The 21,537-nt window shown below is 42.5% G+C and overlaps 1 protein-coding gene across 1 annotated transcript in view; it reads right to left on the bottom strand.

Moving 5' to 3' along the window:
- DGKI (diacylglycerol kinase iota) overlaps positions 1 to 21,537 on the bottom strand; it is a 286,356-nt gene that overhangs the window by 191,607 nt on the left and 73,212 nt on the right. The window contains exons 8-11 of the mRNA XM_029922877.1: positions 19,499 to 19,573; positions 18,871 to 18,969; positions 9,409 to 9,491; positions 7,229 to 7,289 (exon numbers count right to left, since the gene is read on the bottom strand). Coding sequence (XP_029778737.1) covers positions 7,229 to 7,289; positions 9,409 to 9,491; positions 18,871 to 18,969; positions 19,499 to 19,573 — 318 coding nt within the window. The remainder of the gene's footprint in view (positions 1 to 7,228; positions 7,290 to 9,408; positions 9,492 to 18,870; positions 18,970 to 19,498; positions 19,574 to 21,537) is intronic.

Here is a 21,537-nt window from a genome sequence, read left to right as displayed (position 1 = left end):
TCTTGGTAAAGATAATGCCATGTGTTCGTATTTCCAACACCCGACGCACTCTAGACACACAGCAGGAAAAATAAATCCTCAGGAACCAGAAGCAAAACAAACACAAAATCGTGAGCAGATGAAGCCAGGACTTCGGCTTCTGTCTGATAACTGGGAGCAGAACTGTATCTATGAATGAGGCTCCCTCTTGGCCAGCAGGAGAGAGGCTGGAAAAAAGTGTGAGAATCCCTACCTGAGGCCATGGCCCAAAGACAGTGGAGACCATTGAGGCTGGAGGGAGAAAGCCTCAGCAGTGGGCTCCCCTTCCCACTGGCTCGCTGATGTGCCCCAAACACCCAACACCTCCCCAAGATGGGCGCCTTAGTCACCTACAGAAAACCCCCTCGCGTCTCAGAGTCCTGGAAACCATGCAAAGGACTAGGAAAAATTAGTGACAGGATGAAGAGAAAGAAAAGGGAAAGACCAAACACAACTAAATAACTTCCTCTAAAGAGGAGCCTGCAAAGAAAAATTCTAAATCGCAGGAAGAATGCTAACACCAAGATGGGTGGGAAGATGAGGGATCAGTCTATACTGCGTGAAATACAAATACTTTTCAAATAAGTGAAATAAGTGTCCTGCAATTTCCATCAATTGATGGGGTATCTTCTTAAAGAATTTTTTAAATGTTTATTTATTTTGAGAGAGAGAGAGAGAGAGAGAGAGAGAGAGAGAATCCCAAGCAAGCCCCACACTGCCAGCCCATAGCCTGACATAGGACTCAATCTCATGAACCATGAGGTCATGACCTGAGCCAAAACCAAGAGTTTGACACTGAACTGACTGAGCCACCCAGGCGCCCCGGATGGGGTATCACCTAATAATTCTTTAATCAGTATAAGAGCCTTCATTCAAATACTCTTAAGCTGTTCCAGTTTTCTCAAGAAAAGTTGCCAAAATCCATGTGATACTATGACCCTCAGGGGCCTCCAGGACTCCTGGATTTATCACCATCTCCTTTTCTCTCACACTTAGTCTAAGTAGAAAAGGAAAATGTGTAATTGATTTGAATTAAAGGATCTTCCTCTTTCTTAGAAAATAGTTTAAGAACTGAGTAAATGTAAGGTGACTTGGGTGGCTCAGCTGGTTAAGCATCTGACTTTGGCTCATGTCATGATCTCACAGTTTGCGAGTTCGAGCCCTGCATCAGGCTTCCCGCTGTCAGCACAGAACCTGCTTCGGATCCCCTGTGCCTGCTCTCTCTATGCTCTTCCCTGGCGTGCGTGCTCTTGGTCTCTCTCAAAATTAAATAAACATTATTTTAAAAAGGAGTTGGACAGCTTCTTATCCCCCTTCCGAGAACAGCATAAATATATTCTACTTTCTTTTTCCATAGCCAAATATTTAATATTCTTCTGAATACAACCAGGTAGGTGTAGCAATTCATTCCTACCTATCCCTGGGGTCATCAAATGTCTCCTGCCTTTCATAACCAAGATGTGTGTTGAAATTCTCTCAAGTGCCGCCGGTGTCAGGCTAATAGTTCTTTAGCAGAGGAGGGTCTGTATCTTTCCTTTGCATAGTCCTCAGTAGTGTTTCTCATCCAAGAGCTGCATTACCCAACGCCAGCTTCCCCCAAAGGCCACAGAGCGTAGGGTGTAGGGAAGACAGAGCTCAGGGAGCCCTGCTCCATCAGCCATGGGCTGGGTGAGTTTACGCAAGTGACTCAGTTGCTCCAAGTTCTCTCATCTCTCTCTCAAGCCTCTTAGGGGCATTTTATCAGTTAAGTAACATGTAACATGTACCTTGCATGTGCCAGGAAAACAGGAGAGGCTTAATTAACATTAGCTGCTATGAATAGGTTTTATTTTTCTTCCTCTTCACTTCCTCTCTAAAGGTCCAGTTTCCTAGAAGCAAAATGCCCTCTTCCTTTTTCTCCACTTAACATTGAACCTCAAGTTCACAAATCAATTCCACCTTTGACTACCATCAATCACAACGTCTTTCATAGAGTCTCAAAAACAGAAAGTCCAAGCTGTACAGAAGCAGAGAGGGGCCACAGAAGAGGGGAGAGAGAGAGAGAGAGAATGTAAACAAATACACTTACAATAGAGGGGACAGAAAAGACCCTGAGAAATCATCTGTGTCTGTCCTTATAAAAGCAGAGCCATACAAAAGATCTTTGGGCCCAAAGCTGTTCTTGGGGCCTCTGCCTTACCAGCAACCTGTTCCTTCTAGAAGTCCAGGCTTCAGGTTCATAGCAGGGAGCGATTTGCTAGGCTTTCACCTTTCCCCCAAATCAACTCCACCAGCTCATCCGGCACTCCTTCAGTTAAATTTAATTAATTGCAAAACACAGCTCTTGGCATATTTTCTACCGCAACTAAAAAACTATCCAGATTGGGTCAAATAATTTCCCCGTTTGCAAAGTTCTTTTCTGCCTCTGCGTCAGGAAGAGCAGGGCCGAGGGGTCTGAAACAACGGGCCCTGGGCTTTGTCCCCAAGCAGCGCTGCAGTACCATCCCCATAGTTGGCCAATGCTGCCACCCCCTGTCCATGTCGTGCTCTAGCTGTCACTGAATGTTTCCCCAGTGCATGCTGAGCAATATTTTCATTCTGCAAGGTACTAACATCAGAGGCGGCTGAGAGGTGGGAAGAACAGAGAATTGATGTTTTTTTCAAACAGACCAGATACACACTGCGGTTCCTCATATGCTGGCAAAAAGTGAAGGATGTGCATGTTGAGAAATCAAAAGAAAACAAGCACAACAGTTCTAAACTGAAAGATCATCAAGACAGGTCCCTTTCTAATATGCACATAATGATTCATTTGATATTTTAATTTCTATGTGTACTTATTAGTTTACAAGTCATCATGTATTAAAACCAACTGTTTAAGGGGCACCTGGGTGGCACAGTTGGTTGAGTGTCTGACTTTTGATCTCAGCTTAGGTCGTGATCTCACAGTTCATGGGTTCGAGCCCCGCACTGGGCTCTGCTCTTCTGCTCTGATGGTGTGGAGCCTGCTTGGGATTCTGTCTCTTCTTCTCTGGGCCCTTCCCCAACTTGTGTGCCCGCTCTCTCTCTGTCTCTCTCTCTCTCTCTCAAAGAGCAGATAAGTAAACATAAAAATTTAAATAAAATAAATAAATAAAAATAAATAGAGAACTGTTTAAGATCAGCCCTAAAGAAATCAAGACAGAAGGTGAGAGAAATGGCTGGGGGAGGGATATAGTGAGGCTGACACTATGGGAGAAAAGGGGTTTGGAATGCTGTGCTTCCCAGTGTCCATGAAAGGGAAATGGCACTTCCTTCCCTGCTGTGGCTGTAGTAAGTGCGGGCACCGAGACGCCTTCTGTTTAGGGTTTATCTTCATCTCGGGAAACCAAGTGATCAAGAAATAAGCATGAAGTAGCTGGCTACATAGTTTAACTCCAGGCTTTGGAAAACAGTTAACCTAGTTAAAGGTGGACCTGCTGTTCCAGCCCAGTTTTCAAGGTCAAGGGCCAGATAGGTAGGGACCACATTACACCTTAAGGAGCCATATGAGGGGAGGGTACGTGTGCCTCTAGGCTCTTGGCTCACATGCCCTTTAATATTCAAGCAAAGCGACAGACGGGGAGCTGGCCAGGTAGAGATGTGTCCGAGGAAGGGAAGGAATACAAATGTATCAGAAAACCCAGAAGCAGCTGGTTTACAAGCATGAGGGCCCAAGATCATTCCTGAGTTAGGGGAGCTTTCTTAGGGCCTGGAGATCAAAGGTGTGACAACCACGTGACAGCCTTAGGGTTATGCCAACCCGCTACCAGAAGACAACACCTGTGCTGCCCACTGCAGCATCCACTGGCCACAGGTGGCAACCGAGCACTCGAACGTGCCTGATAGGAACCGGAGGTGCTCTCAGTAAAAGCATATGCTGGATTTTGACGACAGCACAAATAGAACATAAAATATCTCATTAGTGATTTTTCTACGATTACATGAAATGATAATATTTTGGATATATTAGATTAAAAATATATTAGAAAATTAATTTCACCTGCTTCTGACTTTAAGTGCCTTCTAGAAAACTTAAAAATGCGGCTTGTATTTTAGTTCTCTTGAACAGCAATGGTCTATGCTATTGTAATGCTAGAGCAATGAAGATGCTTAGGGATGCAAACGTATCCCTTTCCAGATTTAGAAGGTCTCAAAGGAGGGTAAGAAACCTGCTGAAAGTCACAGAAATATAGGCACCCAACCAGCTCTTCTGCCTTCAAGTGCAATGGTGGGAGATTGGTTATTTAAAAATGGAAGGAGGCAGAGCGACACAAAACTAGTCCTGAAGCCTAAGAACTTGTTTTCAAATCAATGCGAGACATCTACGCATTAAATAATACTTTGTGCCCAAACTGATGCAGTTAAGGGTTAATATATCCCCTTCCTAATCAGTCAAAAGAAACTCCATTCCTGGCTCTCCCTGGAACCTTGTCACTGTACTGACAGGATTCTGACGGCTTACAGTGATAGATGGACTCACTGAGTAAAGGCTGAGCGCCTTCCGTCAAATATACACCTGACACTCTCGGGAATCATTCTTCACTTGCCTAAAGCCAGCAATCTTTCTTCATAAATCCATCAGGAGCCCTCATCTTTATATAAACTCTACCCCCACTCAAAATTAAAAGTTTCATATTCTAAATTTAAAATTAAAAATATCGATCACTGACCTAGAAAAGTATTTCATAAATTCTGTGCCTCTTTGACAAAATGTCCATTTTAATCAAGTAAAGTAAAATAAAATAAAACTTGGTCTTACATAAGGTACAAGATACACAAAGTTTGGATCCTGAGTGATTAAACTACAGAGGTTACTATTGAGAAAATAATTAGCACAAACATATGCACCAAGTGTAAGGTAAATCTACTTCTTTCCTTCAGGGCATGCCTGTTGCAAGGGAGCAAGTGTAAATGTCTAGTGCATTTGTGAGTTTATGTGAGGACGTGAAAACCGAAGTCAGGCACATAGAGGTGATCCCTAAGAGGAAAACCTACCTAGAACATAAAAGCAATATCTAGCTTTGTGAGGTACCTATTAATTATGGTATTTAAGGGAAGGATGCTGGGTAACGAGAAGAAGAGGCAGTCTTCATGTCAAAGGGGTTATTAATGGCACTAGGGCGTATTCACAGGTATCACCACTGTTCTCGGGTCTGGTCGTCGGGGTCCATTAGCAATCTCCCAAGTCCCACTGCTCATCGTTCTGGTTTTGTCCCAGACACACTTCTTGAAAACCACGAGTTATATCCTAGTCTCCAAACTGAGTGATAATTCTGCAGAAGATAATTTCTTGACAGAATAAACTATGGGTGGTCCTTTCTATGTCTATCTTTTCCATTTTCCTTTTGAACTTTGGCCTGGACTCCCTAACGGAGAGTGTTTCGCAGGTGTCCACACTTGGCTCTCTTGTCCTTGTCCTTTAGGCTCCAAAACCCCAGGTTTCCAAATACTTCTCGAATTGCAGAGAATGCCTCAAAACTATAAAAGCTAGTATGTGTTTCCTACACATACCCGCTGAGTAGAGAAAGGAGATAAGAAAGGAGAAGCGAGAGCACGCTGCCATGAGGCTCGGCGGTGACGGGAGAAGTGTGGAAGGCGTGGCACTCAATCCACGGTGAACCTCGAGACGTACAGATGGAATAGGAAGCGGATGTGGATTTGAGGTCATGGACACTTGGGTTAAGGAAGGATGAGAACTACGAATTCAGGACGGCAGGCATACCCTCAACTTGTCAGCCGTGACTGAGATTTAGAGGAGAAAAGATGGGTGCAAATACTCAAGTCACAGGAAGACAAGGAGATTCTAAAACAAGGAAAAGAACTGTAGTCAAGGGTCACAATAAGTTTATACTTTAATTAGGATAAACTAATCTGGGGACAGCTGAGCTAGGAATATATGTGCATGCACATTAAACATAATATATATTTATTATAGATATAAAATATACACTGAGCTAAGAAGAACATGATGTGTGTGTATGTGAAATGTAATAAACTAAATAAATATATATGTACTATATATGTGTCTAATATATGTATTAGACATCAATTAATGTATATCATCATATATGATACTATACATATGTATATGCATATATGTACACACACGTGCACACACACATACACACGTATCTCCTTAGAGGATTTGTTTGGATGGTATTGTGGCAGAAAAAAATTCCCTCATCAATTAATTTTGGACAACTCTGGGTTAAACAAAGTGAAAGCAGGTTTGGCTTCTCAGCTATAAGACTTTACATTGAATCTTATAAGCTAATAATGTGTATTGTGAATCTTAACAAACAGTAAACACTATTTTCCCAACTGCAAAATGTTCTCCTCTCCATGGACTAACTTAAGGGACCAGCAGAAACACTGTTCTACTTTTTCTTTCCCCAGTTGCATTTACTGGCATATTATATGTATCCAATGCTACATTAAGTGCTCACTTGCTGTGAGAAAGAGTTAGATTTTGTTACCACCTTTGAGAATAAAACATTCTAATTAGGGAAATTAGAGAAAAACCAAAGAGAGTTCACAATAAAGTCCTAGATCCTGTGAGACCAGACTCCAAAGACGCAAGAAAAAGACACTGGACGGCAGCATCTAAATGTCATAGTTCTCTATTCTTTGCCTTTGCTAAATACACCAACATAAGTAGCAAATGGAGAAACAGATGAGACAAATAGAGGAAAATGTGACAATATTAAACTTCAACCCGATTCCAAATTTTGTCCAAAAATGAATACAAAGGATCTCACTCAATGAAATTTAAGGCAAACCAATGTCAGCATTCTAAGTTTTATTTCTACTTGTAAAAGAAGGAAGACAATAATTTTGTCCATATACGTCTCCTTAGTAATTGTGACTAATTTAGAACAAATAAAATAAGGGTTTTTTTTTTAAGACTTTATAGTCACATATAACCTTCATTCTAATGATATGGCCACACCCTTACCCTGCGGGATGGGAAAGGCTATACTGTAGCTGAGGGGCTAAAACATAATTTAGAAAGACCAAGTATGAATCCATGAGAACAATTACCAAGTCTCTTGTAATCCTTTATGAGCTAGGATTCACATGACAGAGACCTATGTTTTAGGGAATTGGAAAGAGGCGAGGTGAGCAATAAACAAGGACAACTGTCATCAGGAAAACAAAAGAAAGTTGGAAGAAATAAGGGAGACAACTGGATTCTATTTCAAGGACCTACCGTTCCATCCCCGCCACAGGCCAGGATCCGCAGATTTGGTACTTTCCTATATAACTCCAGCCTGTAGAGGAGATAGAAGACAATGTAAACATGAGTAGGTCACTGGCGATCACAGAGAGAAAACACAGGGCAAAAGAGGGGTGCAGACTGTCCTTTGGAGAAATGCAGAATTAATGTAATGTCATCAAAACTAGTTACCAAGTCATCACGAGGGAATGGACCCCAGCGACCGGATCAGAGGTTGGCAACAAAAATCATTTTTAAATGGCTGGCATTGGAATGGGATTTCACAATGTCCCAGAGTTTTATCTCCCATAATTCCTATTAATGCATCAACTCATATTATCTTCCTAATTAGTTACAATTTCCTTTTCTTTTCCCATCATGCCCTTCCTTCCTTCCTTTCTCAAAGCACATCAAAGCACATCATCATGAATCAGTAGTCGATAGTGACTATACGTCTCTCCCTCATACTTTATCAGCTTTTCCTGGATTTTTTTCAAACTTCTACTTTCTACTCTTAATCCCAACAAACTTTTTCAGAGAGACGGGGTAGGGAGAGGACACCTACTAGTATAACCACATCTACAACCCTAGCTCTTTCTCTTCAGTCACTAACACTCAAACCCAATTTATACTCCTTGGCCCAAGAGGGAAGACTTGCTGATTTTTCTTTGTTTATTCTTTATTTGTTTTTCTTTATTTAAAATCTGTCTGCTTAAAATTAGATCATTTTTCATGTTGGCTCTTGAGAAAATATCATTAGACCACCCTCTACTAAAACATTTGCTTAAGTGAAGCTGTTAAGGCCTCCATTCTAGAAGAGATCACCTTTTAAATCAAAATTTTTTTTTCTGAAAATATCTCCTATCTGGTCACATTCTTCATGATGATTTATGAAGTCTCTACCCAAAGTCTAACCAAAGTGATAAGATTGTAAGAGTTTCCCCTTCTAACAGGCCAAAAGCCAGGGGAGTAGATTTACCTTACTCCATCCAAATACAGAAAAAAATAGTTTTATAGCGAACTCTAGTGGCAAAAAAGTTCACAGATTAAAAGAATGACAGCAGAAACTGATTTTTATATGTAATGTTCTCCTGAATGCTTCAAATATATGATTTTTCCATCTTACACAGAAATATTATTTCTCTAGAAATTATTGGAATTGGTGTTTCTTTGCTTCTGATATTGTTACTTATTAAAAAACAATTAGTATCCCTTAAGTTCTAATGTTGATCAGATGACATCCAACCTCTCTTAATACATGGGTTTTTTTCTTTTCATTTTTTTAAATGTTTATTTGAGAGAGCGAGACAGAGCGTAAGTGGGGGAGGACAGAGAGGAAGACACAGAATCTGAAGCAGGCTTCAGGCTCTGAGCTGTCAGCACAGAGCGCAACACAGGCCTCGAACTCGTGAACTGCAAGATCCTGACTTGAGCTGAAGTCAGACGCTTAACTGACTAAACCACCCAGGCACCCCAATACATGGGTTTTAAAAAGGGAATCAGATCACAGCAGAAATAGCCCTGCTCCCTCCCACCATGTACCCCAACACCATCACCAAAGGGAGGATGCAGGATGCATGTGACCTACAGCTAAGCTTTCTTTTCAGTGCTAACAGAAACAGAATGAAATTTCTGAGAAGCCCCGAAAAGGGACTAAGCAGGAATTCCAATGTCTTCCCACTCTGGTGTGGAATCCATAGGCATAATCAAGTCATCTGTCTCAGATAGACACAGATGCCCATGCACTACCTGTAATTTAAATACATGAACATATTCGTAAACAAATACAGCCACTCTCCAAAGATATACTTACATTCCTACTGACATACATCTCCAAAGTTGTAAGGGCATAAATAGAAAAACGACAAATCTTCTCTCAATGCAGACTTGTAAATAATCTACAAGTTCTTGTCCACAAGCAGCAAACACACTAGAAGTACGCCCTGAGTTAACAACAAAATAGCTGGTTTTGAGAAGAATTAGCCCAATGAAGACTAGGAGGAGAAATGCCAGTTGAAGTTTTAAGAGAGGTGAATACCGGTAAGAAAGTAACTGAGGGATGGTCAGAAAATATTTCCCAAGGTAAATCTAATAACGAAGCTCGACTCCACAGCAGAAGCCCTTCTCGCTTGCCCCAAACAGTATGGATCACGGGGGACTATTTCCACACTTACGCGTCTTTTGGCCCTTCCTGAGAAAGATCAAAGACCTGCCGTGGATTCAGGTACCACATGAACATCTGCAGGACTTTGGTTCCCTGTAAGAAAAAAAAAAGACAATAGGCAGAAATTTCTAAATATGAACTGATCATTTAAAAAATAAAAATTAAAAAAAAATTTTTTTAAAGGGGGGGCACCTGGGTGGCTCAGTTGGTTAAGAGTCCGACTTCGGCTCAGGTCATGATCTCACAGTCTGTGAGTTCAAGTCCCGTGTCGGGCTCTGTGCTGACAGCTGAGAGCCTGGGGCCTGCCTAGGATTCTGTGTCTCCATCTCTGTCCACCCCCCATTCTCTCTCTCTCTCTCTCTCTCTCTCAAAAATAAATAAACATTAAAAAAATTTTAGTAAATTCAAAAAAAGAAAAATAAATCCTCTTACCTAAATGCCACCTAATCATAATCAGCAGAAAGGAGTAGTTAAAATCAGGGGCTCTGGCCATCAACATACAGGCTGAGTGTCCAAATGAGGATTCTGTCCAACCTGTGTTACTCCAGCCAAGTTCCTCAATTTCATTAAGCTTAGTTTCCTTCTTTTTATGAGGTTTTTTTTAAAGTTTATTTATCTATTTTTAGGACGAGAGAGAGAGAGCACATGTGCACAGGGGAGGGACAGAGAGAGGGAGAGAGAGAGAGAGAATCCTAAGCAGGCTCTGCACTCTCAGTGTGGGCTCTATCTCAGAACCATGAAATCACGACTTAAGATGAAATCAAGAGTTGGACGCTTAGTCGACTGAGGCACCGGTGGCCCAGCTTCCTTCTATTTAATGTGGAGACAAGAATGCCTAGTTCACATACTTATTGCAAGGATTCAATGCAATAATGTTTGAGGGCACACTGAAAAAATACTTACTGAATAGGATCTACTGGTTTTACGATCACTCAACATAAAAATCCATGTAGGGAAGTTATTAGTTAGTCCACGTAATTTAACATTAAGTTGTACTTTGTTGCATAGCTTACTTTTTATCTTTGCATAACGTGAATATAGTCAGTGTGCGCAAAGTATGATTTTATTGAGATGATTTTTCTAAACTGCAGCAAAAGAACAGGGGCTCCTCATTATTTAGGATATGCATATATTTAACTTCATTTGACATGTTCCAATTTCCATGTCCCTATCTGTCTAAGTTCAACAGTTCTCACATAAACATTTTTGAGTGCTTGATCACCATGGAAAACACGAGGTGGTTCCAGAGACTCTTTATTTTAGAGAGAAAGACAGAGAGAGAGAGAGAGAGAGAGAGAGAATGAATCCTAAGCATGCTCAGATGCAGAGCTCTATCCCAGGACCCCGGGATCATGACCTGAGCTGAAATCAAGAATCCGATACTCAACTTACTGAGCAACCCAGGTGTGCTCCTTAACAGTGAATTGAGCAAAGAAAAAAATTAAAAGAGCTTTTTATTAAGCAGCATCAAAAGAGCTTAAAAACTGAGTAGGGTGCCTCATTTTAGGTCATTACCAGCCATAGCAAATAGCATTTGATCATTTGGGCAGCACTTCTTGCTTACAATTACAGTTCCTTTATTAGACATCATGGTTCCTCTTCATTAAAATCTCCCCAAGTTTGTACACCGACTATGCTGTATTCGAGAGTCATTCTAGGTTGGCAGAAATAGCATGGAGTTTGCATCTGTAATAACTTGGGTGTTCTCATTAGGCAAGCATGAGCATTTAAAATCCTGAAGAAACCCAGCATATTAAATAGGAGGGCAGCATCTCCTTTCCTGGAGGATAATGAGAATTAAATGAATCAGTAATCGTTATGGATCTAACACAGTATGTGGCACAAAATAGGCCTTCGTAAAGGTTAGTCCCTTTCTTTGTTGCTCCTTGGGAATCTATTCATTAAATTGCACTTGAGGGTGTGAGGGCTAAAGCAGAGCTTATAATTATCACATTGTTCCAGAGGCCAATGCAGGTCTTTTGTTCCCCATTTCATCCAAACCTGTAATTTAAAAGTTCTGCTTTATCATGTGCTTGCTATAAATTTAGGAATAACATTCTATCCTTAATTATTACAACTGATCCTTCGGTTTCACCAAATGACACATTTGCTTCCCATGAAGTTCAGACGCAGATTGAGATACATAACGCTAACTAAACGCTGGATTGTCCTCTCTCATCCCGTGCTGGGCCTCGCGAGCTGGGGATTACGTCGAGCAATCTTTTATGTTTGTTTCGTAGGGAACACCAGAGTCACTTTAATGACCAATTTATAAAAAATTTCCCACTGACTTGCTAGAAAATTAATTTTTCAGTTTTAAGTTCCTAGAGCAATATGACTGGTTAATGTTAATTACTCCTTTCCACTTCCGGCTGAGGGAGCAGCGCTGGGCTCAGTGTCGCTTCTATTACGCACACAATCCCAGGTAATTAACACCTTTCACAAATAAAACAAGGCATTGAGAGGTGGTCTGTCTTCAACTACAACCTCTCCTAAAGGTCGGAGTGACCACACAATCTTGTCTTCGCTCGTCTGCAGTCTGTGTTCGTTGGGACACCTAACGACTACATGGAACGGAAGCTGGCAGTGCTGCACCGAACACCGCTAGGAGGCACCCTGGGCCCCGACGCTACTCCAGGAGCGGGCTCTGGCGCCGGGTAGCGATAACACACCTAACTGTACACGGCGACCCCATCAGAATTTGCATTCAGGTGTAACACAATTACTTCTTATAAAAGGAGTCTTTCTAAAATGGATTCGTTAGGAAATACAGTGAGGGTCTGAAAAGGACGGCAGTGTTTTTAAATCAGTCGTGGTGGGTGGAGACAGAAAAGGTCTAACACGTTTAAGTCCCTTCTGTTAACTCAGAGGTTACCTCTGGGATGAGCTACTTTCAGGCTTAGGTCATTTATTCAATTCAATAGGACTGAATGGTGTGACAAATGCTAACTCACCGGGAAAGGAGTAATTTCTTTCTCGCTGATGGGGTTAAACCTACTGTACACCACTGCCATTCACCAGTGAGTCCCCAACATGCTCACAGTCGTCAGAAGCTGCAGGACAAAGGGGAAAGCTGCAGCTTTCGTTTCTTTTTTGGTGGCCTGTTGTGCCTGTTTGTTTCTCCTGCCCATCCCCCTTCACATACACCTGCCTCTCCTCCTTGCCTTCACTCCTGCTACAGCACAGAGAGAGCAAGCCACTCCGTTAAACCCCAGGACTACAGAGATCAACACAAAACTGCCAGGGCGCCTGGGTGGCTCAGTCGGTTGAGTGTCCAGCTCGGCTCAGGTCATGATCTCACGGTTCATGGGTTTGAGCCCCATGGGGGGCTCTGTGTTGACAGCTAGCTCAGAGCCTGGAGCCTGCTTCAGATTCTGTGTCTCCCTCTCTCTCTGACCCTCCCCTGCTCTCTCTGACTCTCAAAAATAAATAAAAAACATTAAAAAACAATTTTTTTAAACTGCCCTAAAGTTCATCAAAATCTAGGAAGAAAAAAGACCCACTGTGTGCAAACACTGAACACACGGTCCTCTATTGCTTCATATGAACATCAGACAATTAGCGAGCGGGAGAGGGGTAGGGCTCGTGGGCTAGAACTTTCAGCCTCGGGCCCTTGTAAGCCTCAGATACTGGTTACTTGGGGTGTTTGGTTTGTTTCTTTTTTATTCTTTAACAAAGTTGCAACTTTCTGCAGCAGTGTTATACATCTCTCTAAATGAAAAAAAAATAGCTTGCACATCAATTCCAGCCACTGTGGCAGGTTCTCATGCACGTGGTTGTGGGTCAGCATGCCGCCTCACGGACTACAGAGCCTGTTAAGATACTGGGAGCCTGGCTGTTCCTATGGAGTGATGGTCTGTCCGTCCTGGCTTTGGGGAACGGGCTGGGACAGGAGAAAACAACTTCCCAGAAAATAGGTAGATTGTTCTAGAGGGAAATAAACAGGTTTCATCTACTCACCTACTAGGTCTCTCTCTTTCTAGATAAGAGAGAGGAAAATGGACAAAACAGAGGTCTTACTCTCCAGAGGAAGTTCTATGTGTTATTCATAAAAGAAAATATGATAATGACTTGGGGGTATGGAGAGTCCATTAAGAATGAATCCACTCAAATGGCTTATGGATCACAGAAGCGCTGTAACTGTCCTGTAGGCTGAAACATTCTCGTAGGTTACTAAGCATGCCCTGGTTTATGTCACAGAGCTATTATCTAGATCATGGTGAATGCTGCCCAGAAAGTCCTGAAAAAAATGAAGGCTAGCGGAGGGGAAAGATTCAGACGTCATTATTTCCATCTGAGTTCAACAATCCCAAAGGAATACCTGATTTATTTAAACATGTCTTAGGCTCCTCATCTGTGCACACGTGTACGCTCAGGAGGCTCAGAAGGAGACCAACACAAAATAAATTTGTCCACTGGAGACGGCTAATGCTGTGGTAGAGGTGCCTAATGAGAAGCAGGAGTGGCCAGAGCAGATGCTCTAAGACCAAATTTGGGGATTAGGTGAAGGCATCGTATGCATGGTATCTGAACTGTTTCTTGGGAGACAAGTCAACCACTTCTCTACATGTGGAGAGAACTATGAAGACACATGGTGCGCAAAACACAAGACCTGCCATCCGGACACCACATTCTGTTCAGTCTGCACCACGAGGCGGGAGGAGCAGGAGACCAAACTGGGCACGTGAGTTGTAGATTAAGTTGTTAAGGGGCTTGGGCTTTGTTTTATAGGGGAGAAGAGACACAGAAAAGTTTTAATCTAGGGAACCCAACTCACATCTTGACTAAGACATCCAGGTGGGCCCTACCCTTATCAAAGGAGGTAGGGCCCTGGGGAAGTAGAGCCCCCAAGAGTGGGATTAGCACCCTTATCAAAGGGACCCCAAAGAGGTCTCTCATCGCTTCTGCCACATGAAGACACGGCAGGAGGACACAGTGAAAGGATGGCCCTCCCAACCAGGAAGTGAAACCTTCCCAGCTACCGTATCTGCTGATGCCTTAATCACAGACTTCCCAGACCCTACCAGAGTTTAAGAGAGTAATTCCTGTTATTTAAGCCATCTAGCCTACAGGGTTCAGTTACAGCAGCCTGAGTAGACTAAGACAGCTACCCCACACTCTCACCAGTACCCTGACTTAGAAAAGGGACTTTCCACACATTTATTGTTTAGCTGTTTCATTCCATCTGTTGAGGCTGGCCTGATGAGAGGATTCTGACATGTGTGATCATCTACTGACCAACCTTCTGCCCACCTCCTAGCCTATTCTAAGCACTAGGAGCCTAAAATTTTATCTAAATCTCATGATTCTTGACTTATCCCCAGGTTGAATATCATAGAAAATAGTTAAGGTTGTTTTGCTCAGTATTTAGAAAGTTTGGGGACTCAAACATTTGAACTTATTGACTTCTTGTCTTCTTCTCCCACCATGGTTGACTTGAGCCTGACCTGGGGGAGGGGGTGGCCCTGGACTGGGAAGGCCTATCCTGGGTCCCCCTTTCCTCTTGTCACCCACTGGTAAGGTCCCAGGAATCCAAAACAGGTATTCAATTCATGCCACCCCTCAACACCGGGATTTCACACTGAGCAGTGTGAGAAGCCAGGGTCCAGATCCCCTTGACCGTCACAGGACTGACTAGGTAGAATCACTCTAGTGGTTAGAACACTGAACCTGTAACCAAAGTCGCTGGAAATGAGTCCTGAGACGGAGAAGGAGGACGCAGGAGATACCATGTGAGATGACATCAAGACGTGTCGGGAATGTCTATAAGACTCAGAGAAAAGATGTTAATGAGTCAGGAACAGCCAAGACAGACACTCAGTCCTGAAGTTAGAGCAGAGGTAAGTGTAAGGGAGGGGCCTATGGCTTGAGTCCTCAGGTTTCCACGCAGAGGAGGGGACTTGCCGGAATAAACTTTACCTCCCAGGTATTACGTCTTCTCCACAGAAGGAGACACTCAAACATAATGCTGTGGTCCCTGACTCCCATTCCTGTCCCCCCGAACGATTCAGATCCCACCCACAATAGCGCTGCCAACCTCAAACACTTCTAAAACACCACGTATCATTTCTACCTTTAAGTGCTGGAAACACAGAGACAATTATTGAAAAATATCTGTTTAAAACAAATTATTGTTTCAAAAGGACATGGGAGCAGTATCAGATGTGTTCATCTCAATATATTCCGGCAAAGTGTTGGAGAATACTGTACACACAAAAAATACTGAATTTTTAAAAAGCTGTAGGTATCTTTCTTGCCAGAAGATGGCGATATAGTCTAGTTATTTACTTAAGAGATGCCCAAGCAAATTTAAATGAAGGTTTGAAGCCTATGCTTCAGAGATGGAGTGCTTTATACCTACAAAGAGATAAGCAAAATAAATCAGTTATTAAAAGGAAACAAAGGAAAAAGCACACAAACAAAACAAAACAAAACAAAACAAAAACCGCCAGGATTTAACAACAACAATGAAATATTTCTCTGTTGATTGCAGTAACCCTAGCTAATCAGAGTGTGGTCGAAACAAGATTCAAGGGAGCCGGGAGAAACTGGTTCACTATTCACCTGCCGAGTCCGATGACACGGCTGAATCTACCCTGGCATGCAGTGTGAAGGCGCAGGACAGCCACAGCTAGGGAAAGGTCAGCCCTAACGGAGGAGTGTGATCGGCCACAGCTCCCTTCCGTACTCACTACAGCTGAGAATCGAGCTGTGCCTTCCGAAGACCGAAGACGGACATCAGTCTAGATGATTCCACTTGCCCACAGGTATCGGGATTTCTTTAAAGCTTTCTCAACCCGTCACACCGCCCTTAGAAACAATGCTCTTTACATTGATTAAGCTTAGTACGGAATTCTATTTTATAAAGAAAGTATAGAGAAATGTCAAGTTCTTCACTATTCGTTCTGATTTGGTTAGCCATACTTCTGAGAATCCTAATTTAGAAACAACCTCAAAAGCCAAAAAGCACAAAATGAGAGCAAATCCTTTCAGTCTTTTGTCTCTAATACTTGGGCATTTTTTTATTTGAATATGTCGCTGTCACTTGTGGTTCCTCAAACATGTCACTTCTTTTCCAAAGTAATTCCTCCCCTTCCTGACTACTCATCAGTAACAAAGCCACCGTCCTGATAATCTGCTGGAAAGCCCTGACTGCTTATCACGCAATTACGTGTTCGCGGCTCTCTGCCACATGCTAGAAATCACAGGCTGAAAGGCGCGGCCTCAGGTGGTAGAGAGCTTATACCTTAACAGAACACTTGCTTTGCAAGTCACAAAATACAAGTTTGTTCTGAGGGCCATGGGAGCACAGTGGACAGGGTCGTTAATTTTGAGAAATGGTTCATCAAGGTGCTACCAAGCCTGAAAGGATGAACAGGAATTTGCCACCGAGAGAGAAGAAAGGGGCATTACTCCAGCTTTCTCTCTCTGCATAACGAGGCAGTCCATCTTTAATTCCGCCACTTTGATGACACCATTTCCTGACCACTCCCAAGTCAGTGTTTGTCTCAGACATTCCAGAGGACTCTCAGGTTGATCCACTCACTTTAGAACTCATATATAGTTGGGGCACCTGAGTGGTTCAGTCCGTCAAGCCTCCGACTTCGGCTCAGGTCATGATCTCACACTTGTGGGTTCAAGCCTTGCGTTGGGCTCCATGCTGACAGCTCAGAGCCTGGAGCCTGCTTCAGATTCTGTCTCCCTCTCTCTCTCTCTCTGCCCCTCCCCCTCTCATGCTCTGTCTCTCTCTGTCTCAAAAATAAAAACATTTAAAACATTAAAAAAATTAAAAGAAAACAGAAAAAAGGAACTCCTATACAGTTAATATTGCTTGAATTATTTTTCCCATTTGCACCTTTGGTGTCATTAACAAGATGTCCTTAGAAAATTTACTTAAGCTTTCTTGAGCTGTTCTGTTTAGTGAAATAGGAAACAATATCAGATCATCGCTGAACTCCGCGGCATTACCAATTTATACAGAGATGCCAGCAGGGCTGGGCTCTGTCTTTACTGAACCGTCTGCTCCTGGTTGGCAGGATTACCTGCAAGCTTCTAAATGCCCTAGGAAAAAGACTTACAGTTTAAGGAGTGCATCTTCTAGAATGACTCTCACGATGAAATATATATTGGGAATCAGCATGTGGTGCTCAAGTGGCCAAAATCACAGAGTCCAATTAGTTTTGCTCTGTCCCATGGTCCTCAAACATATCTCTAGCCCTCATTAGGCTATGCGGAGACCAGACCTAGGGAGTGGCTATAGGTCAGGGCAAAATGAACGTCACTACTGAAAATCTCCTCCGGTGATTAGATTCAGTCTTAGGATCACCGCCGTTACCATCTGAAGATCATCACTCAGCAGCTTAAAAAATGCAGGGTGTTGAAAACAGATATCTGCTTACAACACAGTGCCCTGCTCTCCGCAGTGTTCAAAGATTCTTAACGGAACAAGTTATCAAGAATTTTAAAGGAAAGAAAGAAAGAAAAGGAGAAAAAATATTGTTTTTATATCACAAGCACTCAAGAGAAGCTTTACTGTAATTAATCCATTCTGGAAAATGCCCAGTATCCTTAGTAGTAAGAACATCATCCTGACTGTTGGGTCAATCCTAATTATAGGCTTCCCCTCCTTACGAGGGGTAACCAAACAGTTTCAAATCTTTACTTGGTAAGTGTGAAACTTTGAAGAATCTCACCTCAAAATGTAAAATGTGCACTCAGTGAACCAGAAAATGTTTTATCATCCAACCTCACATGACAATAGAAAAACATCAAGGCCAATGAAGAGTCTTGATAAGAAACCTCAGAGCAGGAAGAGAAGTATATGAGAAGACAAAGACCTAGATTCCAGAACAAACTCTATCCTTTAAAGATCTGTGTTGCTTCAGGTATGTCATTACACATAAGTGTTCTTAGGCTATTTCTTTATCCTCAAATGAGGTTGTTATTAATTATGCTATGAGATTTGGGCATAGACCAAATGAGACCTTTAGAAGGTGATATTTTTGATATCATTGGTGGCATTTGTTGTTAATGACCCTTGGGAATGATGAGTCACTGTTCTCGCTCTCCTCTGAGGACAGGGACAAAACGGGTCAGGTCTAACTTACAACAAGAAGCAATAGAGAGAAGTTCGTTAAGACCTTCCTCGCTATAAGAGTTAAGAAACTCTGAAACATATTAACTAAGAGATTTGGGGATGACCTTTTTGAAAATCTGTAAGGGAAATGTGAGCAGTCAGGTTTTGGGAGTACCTCTGGTATTGTCTTACTGGAAAGCTGAGGGATAAATCACAGAACAGAGCCCAACCCTGACACGTGGACAGCTGTCCCCTACCGCAGCAACAATAACCACGGCCCAGGGAAGCTGGCTGTCTTCCAGTGCTCATCCCAGGTGGTGCTATTTTCATCGGTGTTGAGAACTGTTTTCAAGAGAGGACTGAGGCTTCCAAGTTAAACTCATGAAAATGACTCACCTGGTTGCCTCCACTCTTGGGGTTCACGAACACGAGCAAGGGCTTCATGAGAGGAGAAGAGATGGGTTTTATCACAAAAGGTCGACCTTTGTTTTCCTGCTGAAGGGAGAAAGGAACACTATTGAGACTTCCCTCAATGACTTGGACAAGTGGCCTGGAAGCAATGGAAGGGAGGAGTTACCAGCATGCCCACCAGCCCTAACCCTCGCTCCCCACGAATAAGAAAGCTACATCTGGCTTTGCAGGGCTTACTCTTAAAAAGACAGCCCACATAAAGCTTAGACAAAGGATCTCAAGCTACAATTTTCCCTTGACAAGTAAGCAGGCTTTTGATTTGATTCTGTCTACTCCAAGCATTCTAGAAATGTTAGCTCTTCATCTTCATCTTCAGTATCTTTGGGATATTACTTCCATGGACAAGTGCAATGCTCTGATTCTGAAGTAGCAGGAGGTTAGAGAGAGAGAGACATTTTAAAGAATGAGGGAGAATTCCAATGGCGTCACAGTATAGAGAAGGGAAGAAGGGTAGAAAAACTTATCAAAATAAGCTTGGGCCACATTGCATGGAACAGAGGTGGCTACAGTCAGGAGGATGTAGGTCGCTGGGACATGGTCCTGAAACACTTACTTCAGTTCCTCTTTTACTGGCTTTTCTTTTAAAGCTTGTTCTCTTCTTCTTCCGATTTGAAGCCTTCAGCGAGTTCTGTAGGGAAAGAGGGAAACGCCTGAGCTTCAGAGGCAGACAGCCCAGGAGCTTCCCATGCAGGACCATGTAGAAGATGAGGGCAGCACATGCTGTTCCGCGCATGCTTCTCATGCTTTGACACTTCCAAGCCACTGCTCATGGGAAAGCCACAGACAAAACCAGTCGAGTGCTTCAGAGTGAGCGACTGACTCCCCACCACACGGAGAGGCAGGGAGTTAGAACCCTGGAGGCTCTCATGGACTCACATAACAACACATGTTATACCTGCCAACCCTCCCAGTAAAAATGGAAGAATCCCAAATTCTCTGAGGGGCTCCAGTCTCCCGCCCAACCAGGTCCGTCTCCCGCCCAACCAAGTTCAAGTTCATCTCCTGGTATGGAGATCACCTATGTGGAAATGTAAAAAAGGAGGCCATTTTTCATGTTTTTCTATTTCCTTTTATTTTTTTCTGTTTACTTTCTGTGGTAATGACCTTTCTAATAATAGTCATATAGTGATTCAACCCTAATGGAACATTACGATCCAACTGTCCTATCAGCATTGATGGCTAAGTTTTAAAATGCAGAGATAAGACTCACCTTAAGTTACTTCTATTAGTAGAGTGACACTCAGTCCTCTCTTTCTCTAAAGACCTATTGGTTTAAAAAGTCTTCCCTCCCCGGGTAGCCTTGATTTGTGCCTCCAACTTGTTGAAATATAGTGACCCCAAATTTACTTTCCCTGTTTTCCTCTTTCTAGGCATTTTATCACAACTTTGTGATTACTTCAACTAACTCTTAATATATGATACAGATGCCTGAGGAAGAACCTCTCTTAGGGGACGGTCACGACTCACTGGTTTAATTAGTGGAGAGTCAATAATTAATTAGATTGCCATCTTCACAAAGGCAAGATGTCACTATTACATCATAGATGGGTAACAAGTGCTGAAAGTCTGAAACACAGAATTCTTAACTTTAAAAGTTTATATTAGCATACACACATGCATTGCTTGAGCAGTTAAAGATTTTCAAACAGCTTCAAGAAACTTAGACATCTATTCTTTTACTTGGTGGGGTATTTTTTTCTTAGAGCACTCAAAATAAACCTTACTCTAGAGTACGCATATTAACACATTCAATTTGGCAAGATTGAAACGATTTAACTTTTGTTTTGCTCTATGCGGTCTGTAGCTGGTGCTTATCAAGGATGAAGGAAATTTTCTTGAACCACCATTTGTCCCACAGCTTTCTTCCTCCATCAGATTAAAATAGTTTTCAAGTTCTGAGTCTCAGCAGAAGAGACAGATCCAGAAGCTCATGGGTGCTTTAGATCAAAGGTTATTTCTCACCGCTCACTATAGACTATACTTCTGTAAAAATATCTCCAAGTTTCTGAATTCCTCTTTAAGTTGGTCTACTATAAAGTACCATTTTGGGAAAATGTTTGCATTATTAAACTATTTCCCATATTTTAACTACTTGGTTTAGAAGGGGAGAAAAACCATCTGGAAACTTTAAACATTTAATTGGCCAAATGCCCCAAGAAGGATCCTAGAGACCGTTAGGATGGCAAGGGATGATACTGTGTGGCTTCTCAGCCCGTCACTGCACGTTGGCCTCACCTAGGGTTCTTTTACAAATGCCAATACGTGGACGTCCAAATACTCTTTTCGTTGGGGTGAAGCCCAGGGAAAGATACTTTTTAAAAGTGTCCCAGGCAACGCTCGTGCGTAGCCAGCAGTGAGAACCTCTGAAGTCAAAGGGAGAAGTGAGGAGACATACATACTGCACCGAAGCACAATACCAACAGGATAAGGAGCATGAGCTGTGGTATCTGACATGCTGGATGTTAGTTCTGGGTCTTCCGTTAAGAGATCTGTGACCTTGACCAAGTGAGTCAAGCTTTTGAAATGACAGTCTCTTGATTTTAAAATGAAGGTGACAATACCTACCTCACAGGACAGTTGTGATGTTTAAAG

This window comes from Suricata suricatta, chromosome 2 (genome assembly GCF_006229205.1).
Source record: "Suricata suricatta isolate VVHF042 chromosome 2, meerkat_22Aug2017_6uvM2_HiC, whole genome shotgun sequence".
In the NCBI taxonomy this organism is placed as follows: Eukaryota; Metazoa; Chordata; class Mammalia; order Carnivora; family Herpestidae; genus Suricata; species Suricata suricatta.
The sequence above is the reverse complement of the archived record's forward strand: the minus strand, read 5'-3'. Positions and strand labels throughout refer to the sequence as shown.